This window comes from Vanellus vanellus, assembly GCF_965231255.1.
Source record: "Vanellus vanellus genome assembly, chromosome: 3".
NCBI classification, from domain to species: domain Eukaryota; kingdom Metazoa; phylum Chordata; class Aves; order Charadriiformes; family Charadriidae; genus Vanellus; species Vanellus vanellus.
This window is the reverse complement of record NC_138907.1, coordinates 43,117,024-43,138,796: the sequence shown is the minus strand read 5'-3', so window position 1 is coordinate 43,138,796 and position 21,773 is coordinate 43,117,024. Positions and strand designations below refer to the sequence as shown.

Sequence of the window (21,773 nt, the reverse complement as noted above, 5' to 3'; positions counted from 1 at the left end):
TGTCTATAGATGATGGCTGGCGCTCCCCACCTCTGACTAGAGTAAGGCACTGTAAGCGCAATCAGATGAGATTTGGTTACTCAGATTCGTGGCTTCCAGGTTTGATCTCCTGTTCTTCTGGTTGGCTTGATTTCTGCCCAGAAGTTTCGAAGAATAATGAAAAAACCCAGCAAATATCACTGACGGTCTCAAGCGAACCATGACACCGACCTGCCGTATTGTGAGGGCTGTTACTGCGAACTTACTTTGTGATGTTTACTGCACAGCATCCCACCCCAGCAGTGCACCCGGATAAATTGTAGCCGAAAAGCGAAAGCACAGTGAAGTTAGTGCTCGGGAACTCGGAGCTCCGCTCGCGCACCTGAGACCCTACCGCACTGCCTTCTCATACCTGGCGTTTTTGTGGCACACGCGGAGAGTAAGATTCCAGCTTTTCGTCTCCTCGGGGTAAGAAGGGCTCGCAAACCTGTTGTTAATTCTAGAGATTTTGTGCCCTGTATAAGGCACAAAATCCCCGAATCTCTGACCGTGAGCTCCCTGCAGGCCACATCCCCATCATTCCCTGAAGCTCTTCTGTACTAGAGACTATATTATAGCTGGACCTTTAAATGTTTTCGATTTCCCTCCTCTGATACCAGAATCTCTCGTTCTTCCTTCTTAGGGTAAAGGATAGGTGTGCCCCCATTTGCAGTTGACCTTCTCTTTGCCCATGCCAGCAAATCTGCATGCGTATTCATGTCTCCAGTTTGTCTTCTTCTAATGGCCAAATTTTTCAGTCTCAGTAATATTAAGGCTTATTTTAATCTTCTTTATGGTTTTTTTTCTATTTATTTTTTATATTACAAAATAAAAGGGGCAAGAAGTTTTGCAAATGTGCTAAATTACTCAAATGGAAAAAAAGAAGTTGAAATTACAAAGTGTGTTGAAATAAACTCAGTGTGAAATCTTGCAGCATTGGAATTAAGGACAATATTTCCAATTACATCAGCATTTATTATTTCCCAGCTCTCACATTTTTACAAGTAGAACACATTTTTATTTCTACTTCACAGAAAAGCTTTTCCTCTTTTTTATGAAAGGAAAAACAAGTATTGATGAGTAGAGAGGCTCTAGTGAAACACTGATTCATCTAGGTCCTATAATTTGAAAATTATTTCTAATGGCAAAAAGCTATGTGGTTTATTACGCCTTTTTGAATAAGGTCATGGGAGTGAAATAGTAGAAACTTTTATTTCTGCTGACACTTCACATCTCAGAAATTGTTTCCTCTGGTACGCTAATGAATCTTTTTGGTTTTTGCCCTTGTCTGACACGATTTACCTCTACCTTGGCAGGAAAAGTCACTTCCTCCTGTTAGTAAATGAGTGATAAAGGACAGATGAAAGGGCAGAAATGTGCAAGTGCTATCAAAGCCCTCATATTTGAGTTTTAATATGCTGCAGCTGCAGATGTGGGATGTTTCTCTTGCAGTTGAAAGGACAGCCAGCATGGGAATATTGATAGGTTTACATGAATCCTAAAGAGTCACGGCTTATTTGTATTCACTAATAAACTGGAGCTTGGAGGATACTGACTGTATGGATACATTTTCAGCTGGAAACATCATGAAACAGCAATAAAGATTAGCGAGAGGGATTGATGGGGAAACAGACGTTTGGAAAAGCACGCTCAGATCAAAACAGGCTACAGTGAGATTTAAGAACTACTCTCCATTTCAAAAGCTAAGGTAAATATTAATAGATAGCAAAGTGACTGTGATTCAGAACTGTCCCTCATGGATACATTTTTCTCTTCTGAAAGTTTTACCAGATCTCTGGCAACAATTAATATTATTAAGTGTCAACAATTAAGTTAGTATTTCTTCCTTCATGATTTTGGAATTCCTGTAGGAATTCATAATTTATCACTAACTTCAGTAGAAATGCCAATAATCTGAATCTCTGAAATTGGGCCACGTTTGCTGATTAAGGGTAGGATTTTTGAAAAAGCTAGAGGCACTGGATGCTAAATGCCTATTCAAAGTAAATAGGTACTTTTCAGTGATGGATAGGTACCCCAATGCTTTAATTTTCATTAAGCATTTAGTTGGAAAATGTATTGTTGGCACACAGGGATAAGAATGGCAGGGAAATCCAGCACCATTTTGATGATAAATTCACAACACAGCACAAAATCTAGAAAATCCTGCTGTATTGATTACAGACCAATTCAATTAAATCCTTCATACTCTGTGCCTACACCACTAAGTAAATACTAAAAGCACCCTCGGATACCATTATATCTGGGCTAAAGCACCTTAGTTTTTCCCCTTGATAGTGTTACAAACCTGATATGATGGGGTTTATCACTACTGGCAGTACCCATACACGATAGCTGGTTCTGACCTAATGTAGACCAAATGCACCTTTAAAATGTAAATAAATGAATAAATAAAGCATGTTTTAATGATGCTAAGTAATGTGCATTATTGTTTTAAAACTATTGTATTCAGGGACCAGAGCAGTATTCTTTCTTATCTCTCTGCTCAGAATTGCTAACACTGGTTTGATAAAAAATTCCAGTTTTATGTCTCCCTGAAACGTTATTTGGGCTGCTGTGCAATCCTAAGAAGCAGAGGTGCATCTGGTGTAACTATTTTTGTCTCTGAAAGGAGCCAGCAGCCAGTTAAGTATGGATCCACCTTAGAAGAGGACAGGGATACCAAGCTGCCTCATCTTCAAAAACCCCTTAAACATTGCTTCCAGATGTTACACCACTGCACCACCACATCGTTGTTTGGCCGCTCTGGTTGGGCTGTATTACAGAGACATGGGTCCTGCGTTCCTATTCACAGCCATATCTCAATTTATTTTTACTAATTCAAATTAGTCTTCTTGTGCTACAAGGGAAAGGGATACGTCCTCCTGATATGAATGAACTTGTCCTAATATGTCTTCTTTCAAAGCTCATACTGTTGAAACAATTTGGACAGCGTTAAACTGGCAATATAACCAATATAGAAGAGAAGGTAAGACTTCAGGGCAGAGACAGAGTGAACACCCAGTTTACACTGTTTTTTATTTTGGAGGAGCTTGAGCGTCTTGTTGTATTTTGTGCCCTCAACAGTCTCTATAATATTTTTAGAAAGAAATACGAGGAGCATTCTTGGAGCAAAATCTAAAATGCTAAAAACTGCTTCCTTCTTGGGAAACTAGGGATACATGTTGTTTTAACTGACCATTGATGTGATATTTCTCATCGTCTGTAGAGTCACGAGGGATTTAGGACGTAGAAGTTTTTGTGTATAAGCAACTCTGAGCTCTGCTGCACTACCAAGGGAAGCAAAGCAGGGAACAGTGGTTGTAGTTTGTTTGTTTGATTGTATGTCTGAGAACAATAATACATTGAAGTGTACAGAAGAACTTGGGATGCAGGATCCTTGTAGCTACAAGGGTTACAAAAAAAATCCCACTTTGCTGGAAAAGCTGTGCATAAATATAGCTGCTCGGCACATCCCTGCACTGTTCAGTCTTGCCTGACTATTGCTGGCAATAATCATACGATGCAACAGTGTTTGACCTCCTGAAGACCAAGGTTTTTCAAATGTTGACACAATATTCACATGTTCACTTTCATAATAGCATGGTTTTATGCCTTGCACATCACTTCTGGACTGACCCATGAAAATTATTAGTTCTCACTAAAATATGAATGTCACTTAAAGAGAAAAGATAAAAGAAGCCAGTCAGGATGTGGACTCCAGTCTCTTATCGTATTTCAGCACAGATCCGCTTGAGGAGACAGCTTCCACGTGCCCTCTCCTGCTGTATTTCATGCGCATACAGATAAATCCAGGCACTGCATTTTCCTTGTGCCCACAGATACCATACACTCGTTCACTTTCCGCAACTGCTGCTTCCCAAGTAGCCAGGAGCTGTTGGGGCTCCCAGTGCAGCCAGCACCAGACTGGGTCTGCTAGCTGCCTGCTGGTATCGCCCACGGGGATCAGTGTATCAGATGGGCCGCAGCTTATCTGTGCCCTTCTTCTGCTACGGCAATTCATTGATGTGAGGATAGGCCTGGGAACAAGTTGCTTTTCTTTTTCTCGTCTGTCATTTTTAATGCCTTTTTGCTTTATTGACCTTTCCCCGCCTCCTCTCTCTCATAAAAACATACTGAATCAAAGAGGTCCCATGCAATGACTATTTCAGGAGCGAGCAGGGTGGCTTTGCTCTGACACTTGCTCTGCAGCAGCTGGGAGGGCAGGAAGAAGGACTTGACTCGGAGGCTGACATGTTTATCTTCCATCACCTGGCCTCAGCTCGCTGCACCGAGTCACCGGCTCCTCCGTATCGCCTGGTCTCTTTGGAAACCTGATTCTCTTTTTAGCTCTGTTCTTCATGCTACCGTACCAAGCATCTGCGATCAGATCTCAGTCTCTGCTGAAATGGTGTAAAACTGAAGTAACTGGGTGAGGGACTTTTTTTTTTTTTTTTAATTTATTTATTTAACACAAGGTATGGGTTTTCTGAAAGTCTGGGAGGCGGTGTGGCTTCTTCCTTCTCTTCACTCAGGTCGTCGCCAGCACTTTTGCTGTCACACATATGAGAAATAAGACATTGATTTGTTAATAATATATGCCAAAACAACTCCGTGCACTTGTCTTGCTCTCTAAAATACTGGTATTATTAGCAGAACCCTTGTTCTTCCCTTCCTACTCTTTGAAATTGTATTCTGCTGTGACAAACTACAAGTTAGGTTCCTTCGGATAGAGGTATTTTTTCCAGCAGCTCTCAAGCAATTATTTTTCTTGCGTAATTTTGAATAATTCATCATGGAACATGCTTATTTCTGTAGAAGGGGGTTACAAGCCCCAGCTGTTCTTGACATCTTCACCCCGTTGTACCTGGACTCTGCTCCTAACTATAGCTGTGGCTGTAATAACCTCACTTTCTTACAGAGTAAGGCGTGAGGGCGACCATAGGAAGAGGGAGGACTGATGACAGAGAATTGCTGCTTGAACTAATGGAAATGTCTTTTTATTTCAAGTGATTTTGTTGCTACTTTGAAATACAAGAATCCTTACCCGAAAAGGAATGATTGCCAGCATGCCCTCCTTGCTTTCCATGCTGACTTCAGGTTCCCATAAGGAGTTATCAGATTGCATCTTAATCTTTTTACCATGCTCTACCGATTCCGTTGTTTTACCTTCTGTCATTCCTTCCACTCTATTTTATAATCCGTGTTCCTTTTATTGTTATCCAGATTGTTGTCGTTTGTACAGTGAGATTGCATGCAGGGCTCCAGGAGCTTTTAACACGCAAGCATTCCCAAGCACGCGCAGTTCACGCGGTTCATTCACTTTTCCCCTCGTACCCCAGCCCCGGGTGCAAACCCTAGCTGCACCTCTTCCACTCCGAAGGACATCCCCTGGCCAGCAGGGCAGGTTTTTTTAAAGCGATGCTTCTCTCTGAACACGGGGGAGCAGCTCGCAAGTCCTGCAAACTGGGAATACTGAATTTAAAACCTCTCTGGAAGCTCTTGTTCAGGTCATGCAGGCGAACAAGAGGCAGAGCGTACACTAGCCTTTCTACAGTAAACCTTTCATCCGGCGAGAAATGAGAAGGTAGGGTACCAAGAGCAGAAACTGAGGTTTCCATTTGTCCTTTGCTCTGATGTCCACCAGCAGAAATCCAAAATCCGTTTACCTCATCTGGAGTCTGTCCATGCATTGCTGCAGATACTTACCTAATTAAGACTTCTCAGTCCTAGGAGCTTCTACCCACATGTATCACTATAGGACTGCCAGGAAAAGTAAAAAAAAAAAAAAAAACCAAAACAACAAACAAAATACCCTCCTGAACAGCAACCAAATAGGGAATTCTTTTCTGATCCCGAAAAGTAATTGGTCAGATAGACCTGCAGCAGCCTGGAAGTACAGCTCACTGGCAAACCAAAGCATGAAAGTGGGGCAGCTGGAAGATAAGGGCAGACGAATGGAAGGAAATACTTAATACTTAATGAGGCATTAATACTGCTTTTTTGGGGCAATGGGACTTGGTGAAACCACACGCAGCGTGTATCCCTATTCTTAGTTCAAGCATTACAATTCCCCTGACCTTTCAGGGCAGGAGATATTTTTTCTAGGTGCAGATTCTCTTTCTTCTAGCTTTCCACTTCCTTTCTGCAAGTAACATATTCAAACAGTTGCCGTTTGAGCAACCGTATCAAAGCTGGGAGAAATATTTTCCTTGTAATTTAGCTAGGACTGCTGATTTTTAGTCCTTTGTTGATTATCCTGGACTGTAATGGGTTTGCAAAACGCAGGTTTTACAGGCTTGAAAGAGCAAATGCAAACAATCACGAGTCCACTTTACCTTCTTATTTTAGAAGCAAAATCCTGTTACTTAGATAGCAACCTTTACAGCTAATGTAATTATATCTCCATGCCTTTCTATTTGCCGTGTCAGAATGCATGAATCCTCAGAAACAGCCACGAGGAGAGAGAGCAGAGTGCCACCAGCGTGTTAGCTAGACAGCGAGTAGAAAACTGGTAGTGTAGTAGATGAATATATAGTTGCTGAATTTAAAAATGGTCTTTTTTGTCGGTGGAATTATTTTAACGTTTTAGAAGCATGCAGACGAAACCCGGCAAAGATATAGTTCAAGATCATTTATTTTGCGTATACAAAAGTTGAGGAATGCCTGTGCATTATTAAATTCAGCTTCGCAGTATCCTTTCAAAGTAAGGTGATATTATTATAAAGATGTGCATCAATCGCTCCTCCTGTAGCGAGTAGAAACCCTGTGACAGAATTAGGAATACGCTTGAGTTCCACATTTAATTTACTTAACTGTGAGTCCTTGCTTTTTCCTCCTCAGCCTTGTGCCGCTTTTACCACGTACCTCCTACAACCATAAGGCAAGAGGGTCTTAAAGAAACCCATGCTCTGCTGTGCAACTGCGCTTAATTGATGGGGTAGGTCCATTCTGCACACTGAATTAAATCCCTGCTTTGTGAATGTGTATTCTTTATAGTAGAACTGATTTTTAAGGCTTTTGTTCAAAAACTTCAAACTCGGAATATATTTCAAGTAGGCAGAAAAGGCAGATATTCAAGCAAGCACATAGGTAGCAACCGAATGAAATGCTACTAGGAAGCGAAGCGTGTCACAAGGGTTGCCAACAGGCATTTATGTAGAATAACTCAAAATAAATTTTCATTAGCACCTCCTCCCTCTCTCTCGGGACTATTTTAATTGGGCGTGTCTCCATTTACCTTGCTCTGCAACTCAAAAAAAGCAAACAACCAAAGAAACCCCCGCAACCCTGCAAAGAAACCCTAAAAAAGATTATAGCATTGGAGCATTATTTAATTGTCTGTATCTCAGTAAAGAACAATGGCTTGCATGCATTAAAATCCGTGGCCCCCGCTACCACTAGTTTCCCAGAGACTTACAAATTCCTGGCAGCATGCAAGCAGGGGGTTGGAATTTGGAATGGGCCTTTTTGATTAAGTTACGGAATTCCACCAGGACGTTCAGATGTATCTATTCCAGGGAAAAAAAAAAGAAGTTAAGTTAGGCTACAGCACAAACCACAGTTTTTGGTAATTTGGCTGCTAGTTTGATTCAGACCAGTATTTAGGTGACATGCATTTCTTTTAGCTGCTGTCCTTATCAAGGGATAGATATAATGTGGTTGGTTATAACTTCCATGCATAAGGCATAGGCTTTATGAGAGACTAGTTAAGATTTTGTTGCCACGTCCAGACTTCTGCTTCTGAATAACTATTCTGCCACCTAGTGGGTATTAAACTACACTTTTAAACAGATGGAAAGATTGATTTAAAATATAGCAGTGAATAACGAAGCATGGTATTCATACAAATATTTCCAGTGACATCTTAAACCAAAGCATTTTCCCTTGTTGTCTGATTATTTAACAACGTGTTCCATTAAGGTAAAAAATATTCCGTTTCAACTATATCATAGCATTTTGCTTGCACTTGTATTAAAGACATATCATTTCTAAAAAGGGCACATACAGAGCTCTTCACCTCCCTGGCAATAGATCCATTCCTTAATAACTTACTAGCACATTTCATACGCTTTTATGCTTTGATCAAATTATCAGGATGAAAGGATATCCCCAAATCTCAGATGTTAGGAGTTGACCTTCCGTAATACAATTAAATAAATAAATACACTGAAAATGTTATTTTCTGACCAACTATGCCAATTTTCACTTGGGACCAAATTAAATACTTTAAAACGTTATTATTATTGCATGATTTAAAACATTTAGAAAAAATAATAAGCAAAGTGATTAAAAGCATAACATTCTGACACAAAGTTTCTCTCATAAATAAATAGTTCCAGTGTCCAAATATCTATATAGATTTCGTTAGCTAATAACTATTTCTTAGCAATTTTTCTCCTCTAGCGGAAACCTCTCAACAGTTGTTTTTTCTTTCAGCTTTTTAAGTAAACCATCTGTCCAGTGTGGGAGTGCAGTAAATAGCAATAATATCTCAATCACCAAAGCCAGTAATAATAAATTTCCCTTAACAGAGTGTTTCCTAAAATTTTTCAAGTCACTTTATGACATCTTATGTAAAATTGCCAAACTATCCGTCATCAACAAGAGCTATATAGTAGGTGGGCTGCATTTTTAGCACCTGCGTGCAATGCCATAGTTACAGTAGAAAATGTCAGCCATAGTACGGTTTAGAACCTTTTAGGATTCTCTCCGACTCAAGAGAACTTTAAGCTCATGTTATTTAACACATTTAAATGTTAGAGATCTTTCATAAAACAGGACCTGACACCAGGTAAACATGACATCTGGACCAGAGGCTTTGATAGCTCTTTGCCTTGATGTAAACACAAACATTTTTTATTATTTTCCCTGAATAAATAACAAAGCAGAGCTCATCTGCTTTCAGCAGCGTTAGTCAAAAAATATCTGAGATTCAGTTTGAAGTTGACAGAAAATAAAATTACTCCAAAAAAAAAAAAAAAAGTTTTTGAAAAGGCAGAAAATCAAAAGTATGGTTTGAGTTTTTAGTTTGGGCCATTTATTTTCCCTCCGTGGAAAGGATTTCCAGAAAAAAATATCTTCAATTTCCTGGTTTCAAGGCCTGACAGCATTTTGTCATTTCGTTTTCTTCTTGCAGACAAATGAAATTGAGAAGAGTGTGTCAGGTGTCAGGTGAGCTGCTTTAAAACTCGCTGTCCGGGCTCTCTGTCTTCCTTGATACTTGAAAAATGTTTGTACTGTTTTCCAGTTTTCCTTGGTAGTATATCGCGTCAGTGAGCAAGCAGTAATAGCAAAAATGTATTTTTTTTTTTATAGCATAATCAACTGATTACTTTGTTTTAAAGCAGTTCACTAAAGATAGTAAAGAGGTCTGCTAATGAGGACTGTTGTTCCCTGTAAAGGTCCTCAAAGGCTAACATTCACATTAAATGTGGATTTTAAATGCATGCAAGGATTACTAAAAGTAGGACTGGATTACAAATACAAATACAGTAGGATTGGTAATGAGCTCTTCTTGATATTAATTTGCTCAAAAATGGTTATTTTTTAGAGAAGGGTGCCATCTTAGTAAAAGAGGAGAAATTCGTTTCACATGATCGACATTTTTAAGTGTTCTCTAAATACTTCATTGAGAGGCTTATCTGTGGAGTCAATGGACAGTGTTTCATAAAAAGATAGCTGAGTGCACAGTGAAATTTTAGGTCATGACTTTGATCCAACCTCAGACTAAGCAAAACATTAAGCAATACTATGTAAAAAGGTGTATATATAATGAACTATCGAAATGAAGTCTCTAAGATGGATAGTTTTTTAATCAAAGGAAAAAATATGCAGCCCTTATGCATAAATGAGATAATTAAATGGCTGGTATTCTTCTTGCATCTCAATCTAATATCACGTTTAAATTCAACGTAGTAACCGACCCTTCAGCCAAACCTCCCTGTCCCCAGATACCTGCAAAGTCAGTGGGTCTCAGTGTTTCTAATTCTGACTACCTTTTGGGCAGCATGTCTCTTTCCTCCAGTATCAATTAGACAGATGGGATGTAATTCTTATAAAGCCCTCTGAAAGAGAAACTACCTGCAATTTAAATACTTTCCTCTCTTCAGAAGAATGCACCTCATAGATTTAACTGTTTGAGCTGATATAGGCTATATTTACTGTAATCTTAGTTAAGCAAGACCTGATTTGCTCTGGTTTTCAAGCATTCCAAAATTGTAGACACATCCAAGCTCGGGCTTTTGAAGGTTTCACTTTATTCTGCATGAGTTGTTCAGACAATAACCACTAAGTGCAGGTGCCCGAGAAAGAAAAGTACCATTCCTTCGGCAAGTCTGCTGCTGCGACACCTGATAAACCTTCACTGCCCTTAGGCCATATCACAACTGAGATTACTATCTCGTTTCTGAAGCTTCTCCCTGGAACCATTTTAGAGGATTTCAAGATAGGATTATCTTGAAACTAAAAGTCATGGAGTGAATAAGTATTGGGTCACTGAAGCTAAAGACAAAATAAAGAATAAGTAGCGCAGAAGCACTTATTCAGTAAATGTGGATAGCTGTTAAAATCATTGTCCTTTTAACTATGCGGACTAGGGTGTATGTTTGTTTCATATGGCATATTTGGAAAAATTACGCAAGAGAAAATACAGTTCAGGTAACAAATTCAGTCTTACATGGAAGTCTTCAGTGCAAGGGATCAGAAATACACATCTGGATTTTGAAATGACAACAGATGCAGTATGTCGGAGATTATTTTCTTTGCTGGTCCTAGTGGTAACACAGCAGTTATTCTTCCTTTTGTAGCTGTGTAAGTAAACAGATGTTTCCACTGAAATCGCTGGCCATAAAAACACATTTGTATTCAACGTGCTATCATAATATGAAAACCCTCGGTGAAGGCTTCGTACTACATGAAGTAAGGTGTTTGGAAGAGCAAATATTGTAAAAGCAAACACAGTATAAGAAAGCAGGGCCCGCAGATGATGCTGCAGGCACAGCTGGGCAGTGTGAACATAAGCCTCTCAGTCCAAGTAAAGGAGATGGTAGATGTTTGGCAAAAGCGAATTGGCGAATTAAGGCATACAAGAGGCTCTTCCCATTGCCCAGCTTTAGATACCAGATTCCCTGGCTGTGTTAGGTGGGCAGTCGCAGCTGCTCCCACTGCGGCGTCCTTACGTGTCCCAGGAGGACCGCTTGCAGTGGCATCGCCCTGCCTCTCCCCCCGGGAGGGATGCTCCCTTGTGCTGACTGCAGGCAGCTTGGTGCTGTGCATTAGGTGCTCTAAACTCTCTCCAAAGGAATGAAAACAACACACATGATTAAAGAACTGAGTTCCTAGTTTACTCGTGCTAGACCTCACACACTAACAGCAGCAACACAGTAAGCAAATAATCAGCAAATCTAATTCATTAATCGTAAAAGTGATTTTAAAGCACTGACATTAAGTCTAGGTGATTTTAGTACGCATAAGCAAAACATCTTTATGGATAGAAAATGGAAGAGCTTGCATTGAAGTGTTAGTGGGATGTGTTTGATTGAGCCTTATCTATATCAAGTTGATAGCTAATTCATGAAAGATATCATCTTTCCTTATAATAATATTTGGAATACTGTAAAAAAAGTATATATATATGCAGATATGTGTGTGTGTATACACGTATGCATATATATAAACATGCAGATATGTGTGTGTGTGTATACACGTATGCATATATATAAACACACAGATATGTGTATATATATCTGCAAATATATGCATATACTTTCATCTGCAGATACATATTCACACACTTTTGTCACATTTTATATGTGACATTTGTATGTATGAATTCTTATGTGTACAGATATATAAAAGTATAAGAGTATATCAGTTATTTGTCTGTATTTACCGTGAACATGTAATACAGTGGCCAGGATATTTCATAATGGCATCGATTTCTATGGCTCTGTATTCTCATTCTGCAAAGATGCAGAACTATATTGAGCGTAATATATTTAATCATCAGTATAAGTAAATCATGGTAAATCTGAGGTCCTGTTCACTGATAATTACACTGTGCTTCCTGGTAGCACATACACATTCATAAGGAATCCTGTATCTTGTGCTACACTAGCTGCAAGTGATGTGAGCTGCTATATAATAAACGTATAACCATGAATGCTAGTGTGAATGCTTGCATCTTAATTTCTTTCATTTCAAGTTTTTAAAATTCTTTATTGTATTTTGAAAAAAAAACACCCTGTATGCGTGATTTGAAAAACAGGTATATGCAATCTTGGGCATAATTTTTGCAAAACTTTAAAATTAATATATATTTTTGTTTTACCAAATATTAGCTTTGGAACAAAGCTCAGTTTAGGCAACAGGATTAAGCATTCTAAAGGCTTGCTTTCTTTATGTTATAAAACATGTTTATAATTCACTGCATGGAGTTCTCTGCTGTTTAGGCTAATGTGTATACAACAGCAGTGCAGTGGAGAATGGGAAAATAAGGCAAGTAATTTTCTTCTCTGTGCAAACCGATGAGATGTGAAATTCGTCAGTCGTAACAGCTTGCCGGTTTTAAGCTCACATGCAGCCAAGACCAGAGAGTGCCATTTGACTTCCTGGAAAATACATCTCAGAGCCTTTTAAGGACAGCAAGAAAACAGACGTGTCTGCAAACGGAGGTTGTGTGTTTGTGAATAGGGAGGTTTAAGGAATGGAAAAGAAAAAAGATAAACTGAAATGCGCATATTGAAATATGAAATAAACAGAGAGAGATGAAATGCAGTAAAAATGTGTGACAGAACTGTTCCTACTCCGTTCTGTTTTGCTTTCTGTTTTCAGCAATATGCAATGGATTAGGTTTTTCCAAAAATTCAGGCTTTTAAGTCTGTGCTATAGCCATCTATTGAAATTAGTGATAATTTCTGTAGCTGCTTTCTCCTTCCCTTCCAACAGGTCTTAGTGGGATGTGTAATATCTCAGTCCCCCCAATGGGACGGGGAGCAGAGGTGCACTGGGAAGGATGTATGTGAAAGTTTGCACAGCCATTGCCTGTGCTGTGCCTACGCTTTTCCTGAATAATGCTGGGAAGTGTACATTGCCTCTGGTTTTCTCTGGCCTGTACCTTTCATAAGCTCTTATTAAAAAGCAGAAACAAGTACAAAAAATACCAAACCACAGTGAATAGCATAGCAGTAATCTTAGGTAAGTAATTACATATTCTTGGGCTAAAAATAGTTTCCTTTGTTATGCCCCGGCTTGAAATTGTAATGTAGTGTATCATACCAACGATTTGTACTCTTATCCTGGTATATAAACCTATAATCATTTCACAGTTGGGTTTGTTTGCCTCACTCAGGCTGTGCTGCGCTGTTTGTTTTATGAAAATATTTGTGGCTGCTTTCCCACTTGGTCGCACATCATTCCGTCTTCGAGCTTTGGTGCTGGCAGGCTGCACTGCAGGGCACGCTGGCCCTTTCCTTGGACCCGGCACACCCTCTCTTTCCTCGTAACACTTCTTGTAGAGAAGGCAGAAAGTGCACAGCAGTTTTGGCAAACAATGGGTGATTTAGCTTGCTTTGGCCTCCTAAAGGGAAGAAAATCCAGTTACATTGATGGTGGTGGTGGTGGTAGCGACAGTTTTTTCTATGCAGATGAACGTACGGGTAATACGTTTAATTTAATTAAACAGTCCGATTACAGGAGCTTGTAGAAGAGCCAGAATAACAAAGGACTGAGCTCATCATCCTGCTAGCGCTTCCATTTTATCAAATAGTCCAGTCGATGCAAGTTCAGGAGTCCCTTTCTTGCCTGAGGAGTTTAAAAAGCTGAGTTCAAGCTTGCAGGATTGCACTGGGCAGCAGGGAGCTGTCGGTGCGTTGCTGTCAGTCTCTCCTCTTCCTCACTTACTGGACTGCGAAGGACTGTGCGGGTTTTCATTGAAACAGTGGCTTAGAGAAATTGCTTTGTAGTTCAGGGATGGGAGAACTGACCTGAGAAATAAAGGTTTGGTTCCAGGACTTGCTCAGCGTCTGAAAGACCGCAGCTGACAGACGGTTTTCCCCGGCTTCCTCACGATGAGTCTTTTGAAGCACGGCATTTCTGAAAGGCTTTATTGGTTAATTTACATTGAAACTCCATTTCAAAGTCTACAGTTAAACAGAATTCGCAATCATTTTATGGACCTAGTGATAGATAGTGCAGCGTTTGCACGTTAGTTTTGCAAGATTATTTGTGTCTTTTACATGGTAGTTGTTCTGGACTTCCAAGGCTAACACGTTTGTTAGTTTATGGTTGGGTTCTGCAATGAAAATGGGAAGTACTACCAAACTGTCAACTGTTTTTATTTGTTATTTCTACCAGCGCTTCTAGGTGATGTTGTTTTTTATTCTATACCCTGTAGTGAAAGTTTCATTTCCTCGATCGGTGTCTTCTGCCTGGTCCTTTCTTGTGTATTACAAGATACCAGCTTGGCTTTTTTTATGAAAAAGCATCCTAATGATATCATCGCCATCTAACCTTACCTGTCAGACTTCTCAATCAATACTTGACTATGTTGGGTGTTACCTTGTAGAGTTTTTACAGATGTATGTCAGTGGAGGGGATCCTTTCTGGCTTTCATCCTCTGCTCCCTGTCCCTAATGTCAGTGAAGGAAGGTCTGCACCCTATAACATTAATCACTTCTGGCATATATTTAGCAAATATCATTATTTCACATCTGTCTCATACTATTCTGGTTTTGACCTCATCCTATCTGACAGATCTGGAAAAGATGCCTGCTTCCTAAGTAAAACATCGCAAGGAGGATGGATTCCAGCAGTCCTGTTGGAGTCAAAGATTTTTTCCCCACTGTGACTACCCACCCCGGCCCGTAAACAACTGGCAAGAACATTGTCAACACTTGCTTAAGTGGTTGCTCCCAAGTGAACTGTGTTTTTGTTTCACCCAGGCATTGGAAGGGGCAAGCCAAACTCGAATGCTGCTTCGCTATCTTCTTCAAAGGAGAACGTTATTGTACATTGCGTTTCCGTGGGCCTTCATTTGTAATTTTGGAGTAGGTGGGATCTTCATATTTATAGACATGTAACTGAATGTTGTCTTTGGTCAAGGCAAAGGAGTGAGCTGATATGAGTGTGCTTGAGGGGGTGTGAATGAAAGCAAGAGCATGCCTCTCATCCTGACCTCTGCTTGCCTTTTGTCAAATTACTTTCTGCAGACTTTCTTTTCATTAGCGTAGGTGGGATGAGTCTCTCTTTCTCACACAGTGCAGATTTGACCTCTGCAGCTTCTCTTAAACAGTATGACAGGAATTGCTGAGGACATGTCGCTGTATCCTTGGTGGCCTGAACTATGCCAGCTCTATAGTTAGAAGTATCATTTCTTGAGGAAGAAAAGAACCAAGTATGTTGTGTCGCACAGCTTCTCTAACAGATGGCAAGGACATGGTGAAATTGTGTCAGAAAAGTTCATTTAGATTTTCTTGGGAAAGGAACAATTAAAATGATAAAAAACATTCAACATTTTAGAGGAGCAGCTTGACAAATTTTCAGAATGTCTTTTTGCCTGAAATGTCATGTAAAACTGCACATTTCTTTTACGTGAACTTTGCCAAGAAAATAAAACTTGGAATGTCGAAGTTTTTTGATAAAAGATCATTTCAGTTTCAACGTACTTTGATTTTAAGAAAAATTTAAGAAAATTTTAAGAAAATTTTAAGAAAATCAAAGCTATCAATGTTGGTTTACAGTTCATAAATTTCTTACCATTTTTCTTTTTAGAAATTGTTTGAGTTGCTCCAAACTTTCAACCTTTCTGTCAGGAAAGGAATTCAATTTAACTGTGATTTCCCAGAACAATATTTACTGTTGTTTTTATTATGTTATTGTCATGTTCACATCCTGTATGATACAATGACGAATGCATTAAAAGTGGATTGAATTAGGATAAGGCAGCATCATTGTCACCTTGTCTTCCTATTAATAAAGATAAAAATTAAGATCTCATTTACACTAGATATCAAAATATGGGGGATTGCGTTAGTTACTGTGCATGAGCTAGGAGAAGGAATTGTTGGTCCGTTTACTGCGTATGTCAAAGAAACTGCACCATTTAAAACGGCTTGCTAACAAAACCAAGTGCAGTTCAAGGGAAAACAGAATTTATAAATTAGTTAAAGAACCAAACCAAAACCTCCTCTTTTGGGTAAATATTTTGTGTAACACCAGTGCATCGTAATACTCATTATTATCTCATGCCATAACATATTGACTCCAGAAGGATTCACAGAGAACAAACAAACATTTCTCTTTGCCAGCATATTTTCTTCAATATTTGTGATCGGTGATGGACTTTTTCAATAGAATTCTTCCTTCTTGATGATATAACTGATTGATTACAATGAAACTTGTCAGTTGACCACAGAAGTTAATGAAATAAGGGAAATCCAAATTTCCATTCTGAGCGTGTCTTCATTTTACATAAGTACTTGGGGAAAAGGATTAATGCTTAATTATGAATCCCTTTCATGCTTTTTTCCTCTTTTCCTGAAGTGATTAATGATTGCTTTGACATACATCTGCCAAACATTTTTTCCTGACTCTAGAGACCATATTTTCAAAGGAAATTTTAACACGTTGCCCCAAAGACATTTTGAAGTCATTAGATGTACAAAATCCTTAGTCCAGGCATAAAAATGTTCATGAAAAATGGATAGTGGGATGTACAAAGAGTGCTAATAAGAACTTTTAGTACCTTTATCAGGTAGCCGAAATGTAGATGAAAATGAAAAAATCTTTGCAGCCTCACAGGTTTGAGTAGCTTGGCACAGTGAAACAATGATGGCTTCTGTCTCTATAGTTTAATGGAAGACAGAAGAAAATTTTTGTTTGTCCCTAGCTGTAGCTGGAGGCAGCAGAGGCGGGGGCTGTGTTTTGCTAGTGCCAGGATAGCACTGGGGCCGGCATTGGTTCCGACTTGGAGGATCTGTGGCTGCATGTGTCTGGTATCTAGTTTTGAAAGGCTCCAGGATATTGGGCTGTTGAGATGTGGAGTTCAGGGCTGATCCGCCAGGGAGTGTTTTAATTAAGAGTTAGAGTTAGGGGGCAATTTAATACCACTGCAGGTTCAAATTCTCCTGGGATTTTGCTTCGTCTGTGCCTGAAATTTTAAGAAAACACTATGTGATTACTACCAAGAGCTCAGACTAATCCCAGCTGTAAGCTGAGTACTACCACGTATGCATTAGACTTGGGATGTGTCACAGGCACCTTGGCTGTTAAAGACATCTTTCAAAGTGCTAAAGGGATTTTTCGTATGAGTATGCGAACAATTATCTATTTACCATCTTCACCGGTTCACTTGGGTTTTGTTTGTTTTTTCTCTGCTGCAGACTATGTCAGAGAGCCACAATGATCATGCAAAACAACAGTTCAGCCTCGCCCTTGTTTTCAAATGTGAGCTCCTTCTGGAAGAGAGATTCACACGGACCGGGACTACTTGATGAAGCAGCGTCGCTCATTGGCAGCTATGATTTCCCTCAGACCACAGAGAGTTTTCCCTTCTCCACTGTGGAATCAACAAACATGTCCCTAAATGCCACGAGCAAAGACCCTCTGGGTGGACACACTGTCTGGCAAGTAGTTTTGATTGCTTTCCTCACTGGGATCCTCGCACTGGTGACCATCATAGGAAACATCCTAGTGATTGTTGCATTTAAGGTTAACAAACAACTGAAAACGGTCAACAACTACTTCTTGTTGAGTCTTGCTTGTGCAGATTTGATCATCGGTGTTATTTCCATGAATCTTTACACCACATACATTATCATGGATCACTGGGCTTTGGGAAACTTGGCCTGTGATCTTTGGCTCTCCATTGACTACGTCGCCAGTAATGCCTCTGTCATGAATCTCCTTGTCATAAGTTTTGACAGGTATTTTTCCATCACGAGGCCGCTTACGTACAGAGCCAAACGAACAACCAAAAGGGCTGGGGTGATGATTGGTTTAGCATGGGTCATCTCTTTTGTTCTTTGGGCCCCTGCCATCTTGTTCTGGCAGTATTTTGTCGGGGAGAGGACTGTGCCTCCTGATGAATGTTTCATCCAGTTTCTAAGTGAACCTGTCATCACTTTTGGCACTGCCATAGCTGCCTTTTACTTGCCGGTCACCATTATGAGTATTTTGTATTGGAGGATCTACAAGGAGACTGAGAAACGCACCAAAGAGTTAGCTGGGCTACAGGCTTCCGGCAGCGAAGCAGAGGCAGCGCGCTTCGTACACCAGACAGGCAGCTCCCGGAGCTGCAGCAGCTACGAGCTGCAACGGCAGAGCCTGAAACGTTCCACCCGAAGGAAATACAGACGCTGCCACTTCTGGCTCACAATGAAGAGCTGGGAACCCAACACAGACCAGGGGGACCAAGAGCACAGCAGCAGCGACAGCTGGAACAACAACGACGCGGCTGCCTCCCTTGAAAATTCAGCCTCCTCTGATGAAGATGACATCGCTGCAGAGACCAGAGCCATCTATTCAATTGTGCTGAAGCTTCCTGGTCACAGCGCCATCCTCAATTCCACGAAACTACCCTCCTCGGAAGATTTGCATGAGTCAGGGGATGAACTACAGAAATCCGACGCAGAATCGAAGGAAAAGAAACCCAAAAAACTGCACCCTCCCAAAAGCGTTCAGGATGGTGGAAATTTCCAAAAGAGCTTTTCTAAGCTTCCGATTCAGCCAGGGTCAGCGGAGACAACCACAGCTTCTGATGGCATCTCATCAGTGACCAAGACATCTGCAGCCCTGCCCTTGTCCTTCAAGGAAGCAACCCTGGCAAAAAAGTTTGCCTTGAAGACCAGAAGTCAGATCACAAAGCGAAAACGAATGTCACTCATCAAAGAAAAGAAAGCGGCACAGACACTCAGTGCCATTTTGTTTGCCTTCATCATTACCTGGACCCCATATAACATCATGGTTCTGGTGAACACCTTTTGCAGCTGTATCCCCAAAACTTTCTGGAACCTGGGGTACTGGCTTTGCTACATCAATAGCACGGTGAACCCCGTGTGCTATGCACTGTGTAACAAAACATTCAGAAACACTTTCAAGATGCTACTGCTGTGCCAGTGTGACAAACGAAAACGACGCAAACAGCAGTATCAGCAAAGGCAGTCGGTCATTTTTCACAAGCGGATCCCTAGGGAGGCTTCATAGAATAGTATTTTTTAAACGATTTAAAAAATAACGAAGCAGGGATGGGATGGGATGGGATGGGATGGGATGGGATGGGATGGGATGGGATGGGATGGCACGGGACAGGATGGGACAGGATTGGACAAAACGGGACGGGATAGGAAGGAATGGGACGGGATGGGATAGGACAGGATGGGGTGGGGTGGGAGGGTGGTTCCAGGGTGCTGATTCAAATATTTAAACATCGAGAGATGAAAGCAGCTGCCAGGCTTATATATCCTTTTAATAAATCCAGTTTAATATAACAGTCAAGTCTGCATTCAGCAAAAACTAACAAACTTCGTTGTTTTTACTAAGGAATGAAAGACTCAATAAAGTTTTCCTACAAATTTGCAAGAAGCTGTATAGCAATTATAAACCCATTACTGATCTGCCCAGCTTTTTGATTATAATCAACTCTGGGATCTCAGGTAAGCACATCTAGCTAGCCCACCTCTTCTGTTTCCAAGGAATCCAACAACTTTCAATTCAAGTCACATACAGATGTAGCAAGCTGGCGAAACAGGATTATGAAATTATTCGAGACACTGTACAGGTTGCAAAATTGCTTCTTGTTGTCCAGATAGAGCTTCCTGTCTACTTCTCTTCTGGTGTATTGTTGCTTCTACCCCTGATTCCTGATTGCCGAGTATCTATGTGTGCAGCTCATGTTATCTACATGTGTGTGTGTGAGTGTGTATGTATGCATAACATACATTCACACCTCTAAAATACACACATACCAGGAAAGAGGTGATCTATTTTTCTACGTTTTACAGGGCCCCCCATCACAATTATATGAGTGGAATTTAAAAAAAATTAATAATCAGAAAATCATACTATAAATCTGTATCTCATTATTTGCCACCTGAAATTCAGGTTTATCTTTGAAACCAAAACACGGTGTCCACGTTTCAAATGGAGAGAGCCTGTGAGCCGTGAACAGTCTACAGAGTTTTATAATGGGGCACGTGCCCGGTAAAACCTTAATCTTGAGCACAGTATCTCTCCCCAAAATGATCACACCTCTTTAAAAGGCACGAAGGTGAAAGGAATTGAAGGCTACGTTCAGGGCGGAGGATGCAGTTATCTTTGGTCATCTGTGTAAGGTGGAGGATGGCGAGACCCCACACGTGGGCCACACAGTGCTGATGCTCAAAGGCAGTTGCTCAGGAGCCGGGCGGGCACAGCCACGGGCAGGAGCCCCGTTTCATGCTCGGGCAGCTACGCTGCTCTCAGGGCACAGACGGACACTGCGATGCCTCGTCTTGAGCTGCACCGTGTGGATGCACCACCCTTCTCAGAGCCAGCTCAGATCCGATGCACAGTATCCATACAGCTTCCAATGAAAGTTCGAGATGTAATTTTCTGTCTGAACTTGGTGGAGCCCCCCCCGCTCGCACCGTCTGCCCAGGTGATCTTCAGATGCAAAAGATTTGTGTAAAAGAAATGCTTTATTTTTGTACATGAAGGATGCTCACTAAAGTGTTTCTTTTCCAGAATCTGTTTTAAAAGTCATCAGGAGACGTGCACCTAAATCTGTTTAATCCCAGATTATTCGGTGTTGCGAAAAACGTGGATATTGCCAATTTGTAACCTGGCAGTTTTTGATAAAGAAAATTTAAAAAGGGCTTTAATATTTATAGCTTAGACATGACCAGTATTTCCTGGTATTTGTGATGCGGTCTGCACCAAACAGTGTGTGATTTATAAAAGTCAGAGATCCCCTGGGGAAAGGATTGTACTTTAAACATTGTTCTAAGTCTAATTTAGTTACATGTTGAAAGATAATTTTGTATTCTCCTTTGAACTGACCAAAACATTTTTTTTTATTGCTTAGACTCTTATTTTGCTGAAAATAAAACAAAACAAATATCTTCTTTTACAATGGGGCATCAGTGTTGTGAACACAGAACTGATGTAAAAGCTGCTTTTGTATTCAGTGTGAGATGGTGTTTACAGATGATTTTGACAACAGTGGAAATATATTAAATGGTGTCTGTGTATCTGAGCTATTTAATTTTGTGTTATGTTCATATGAAGAAATATTTATACATACTTCACCAAATGTTTTATTTAATGTTGATAAATATTGCTCTTCAGTCTTCAGCTGTAGTGTCCTTTTAAAGTGATTCATAAAGGTCTGCTTGAGAAATGAATAGAGTATACCGAGCTTTCTTGTCACTGAAACAAGTATTCTTGACATGCAAATCTTTCTTTTGTATGAGTTGTTTAAAATGTCTACCTAAAGGTAAGCTTGTAAATGATATTGCCAGTCTACTGCAAGTATAAGTTTAGTACGAAACACACAAAAAAGTTAAAGCTCCGTCCATATGTCAGAAGTGCATTTTGAGCTAAAGATACCCAGAATTGGTTTAGCAGTTTGGTAGCCAAATACAACCAAAGACTTCTAAGGCACCCACGTTGCAGACAAAATGGATGACCTTTATTTATAGAGAGAAGCATATATTTGAAATATATTCATTACTCAAGTTGACCTACCTAATGTTTTAATATTTAAATATATATCTATA

General features: G+C 40.2%; 1 protein-coding gene across 1 annotated transcript in view; it reads left to right on the top strand.

Annotated features, from left to right (window-relative positions):
• The window catches only part of CHRM3 (cholinergic receptor muscarinic 3), a gene marked incomplete at its 3' end in the record, with an annotated part of 202,695 nt that extends 183,474 nt beyond the window's left edge, over positions 1-19,221 (top strand). The window contains 1 exon segment of the mRNA XM_082481089.1: positions 17,400-19,221. Coding sequence (XP_082337215.1) covers positions 17,400-19,221 — 1,822 coding nt within the window.
• Positions 19,222-21,773: the final 2,552 nt, after the last annotated feature.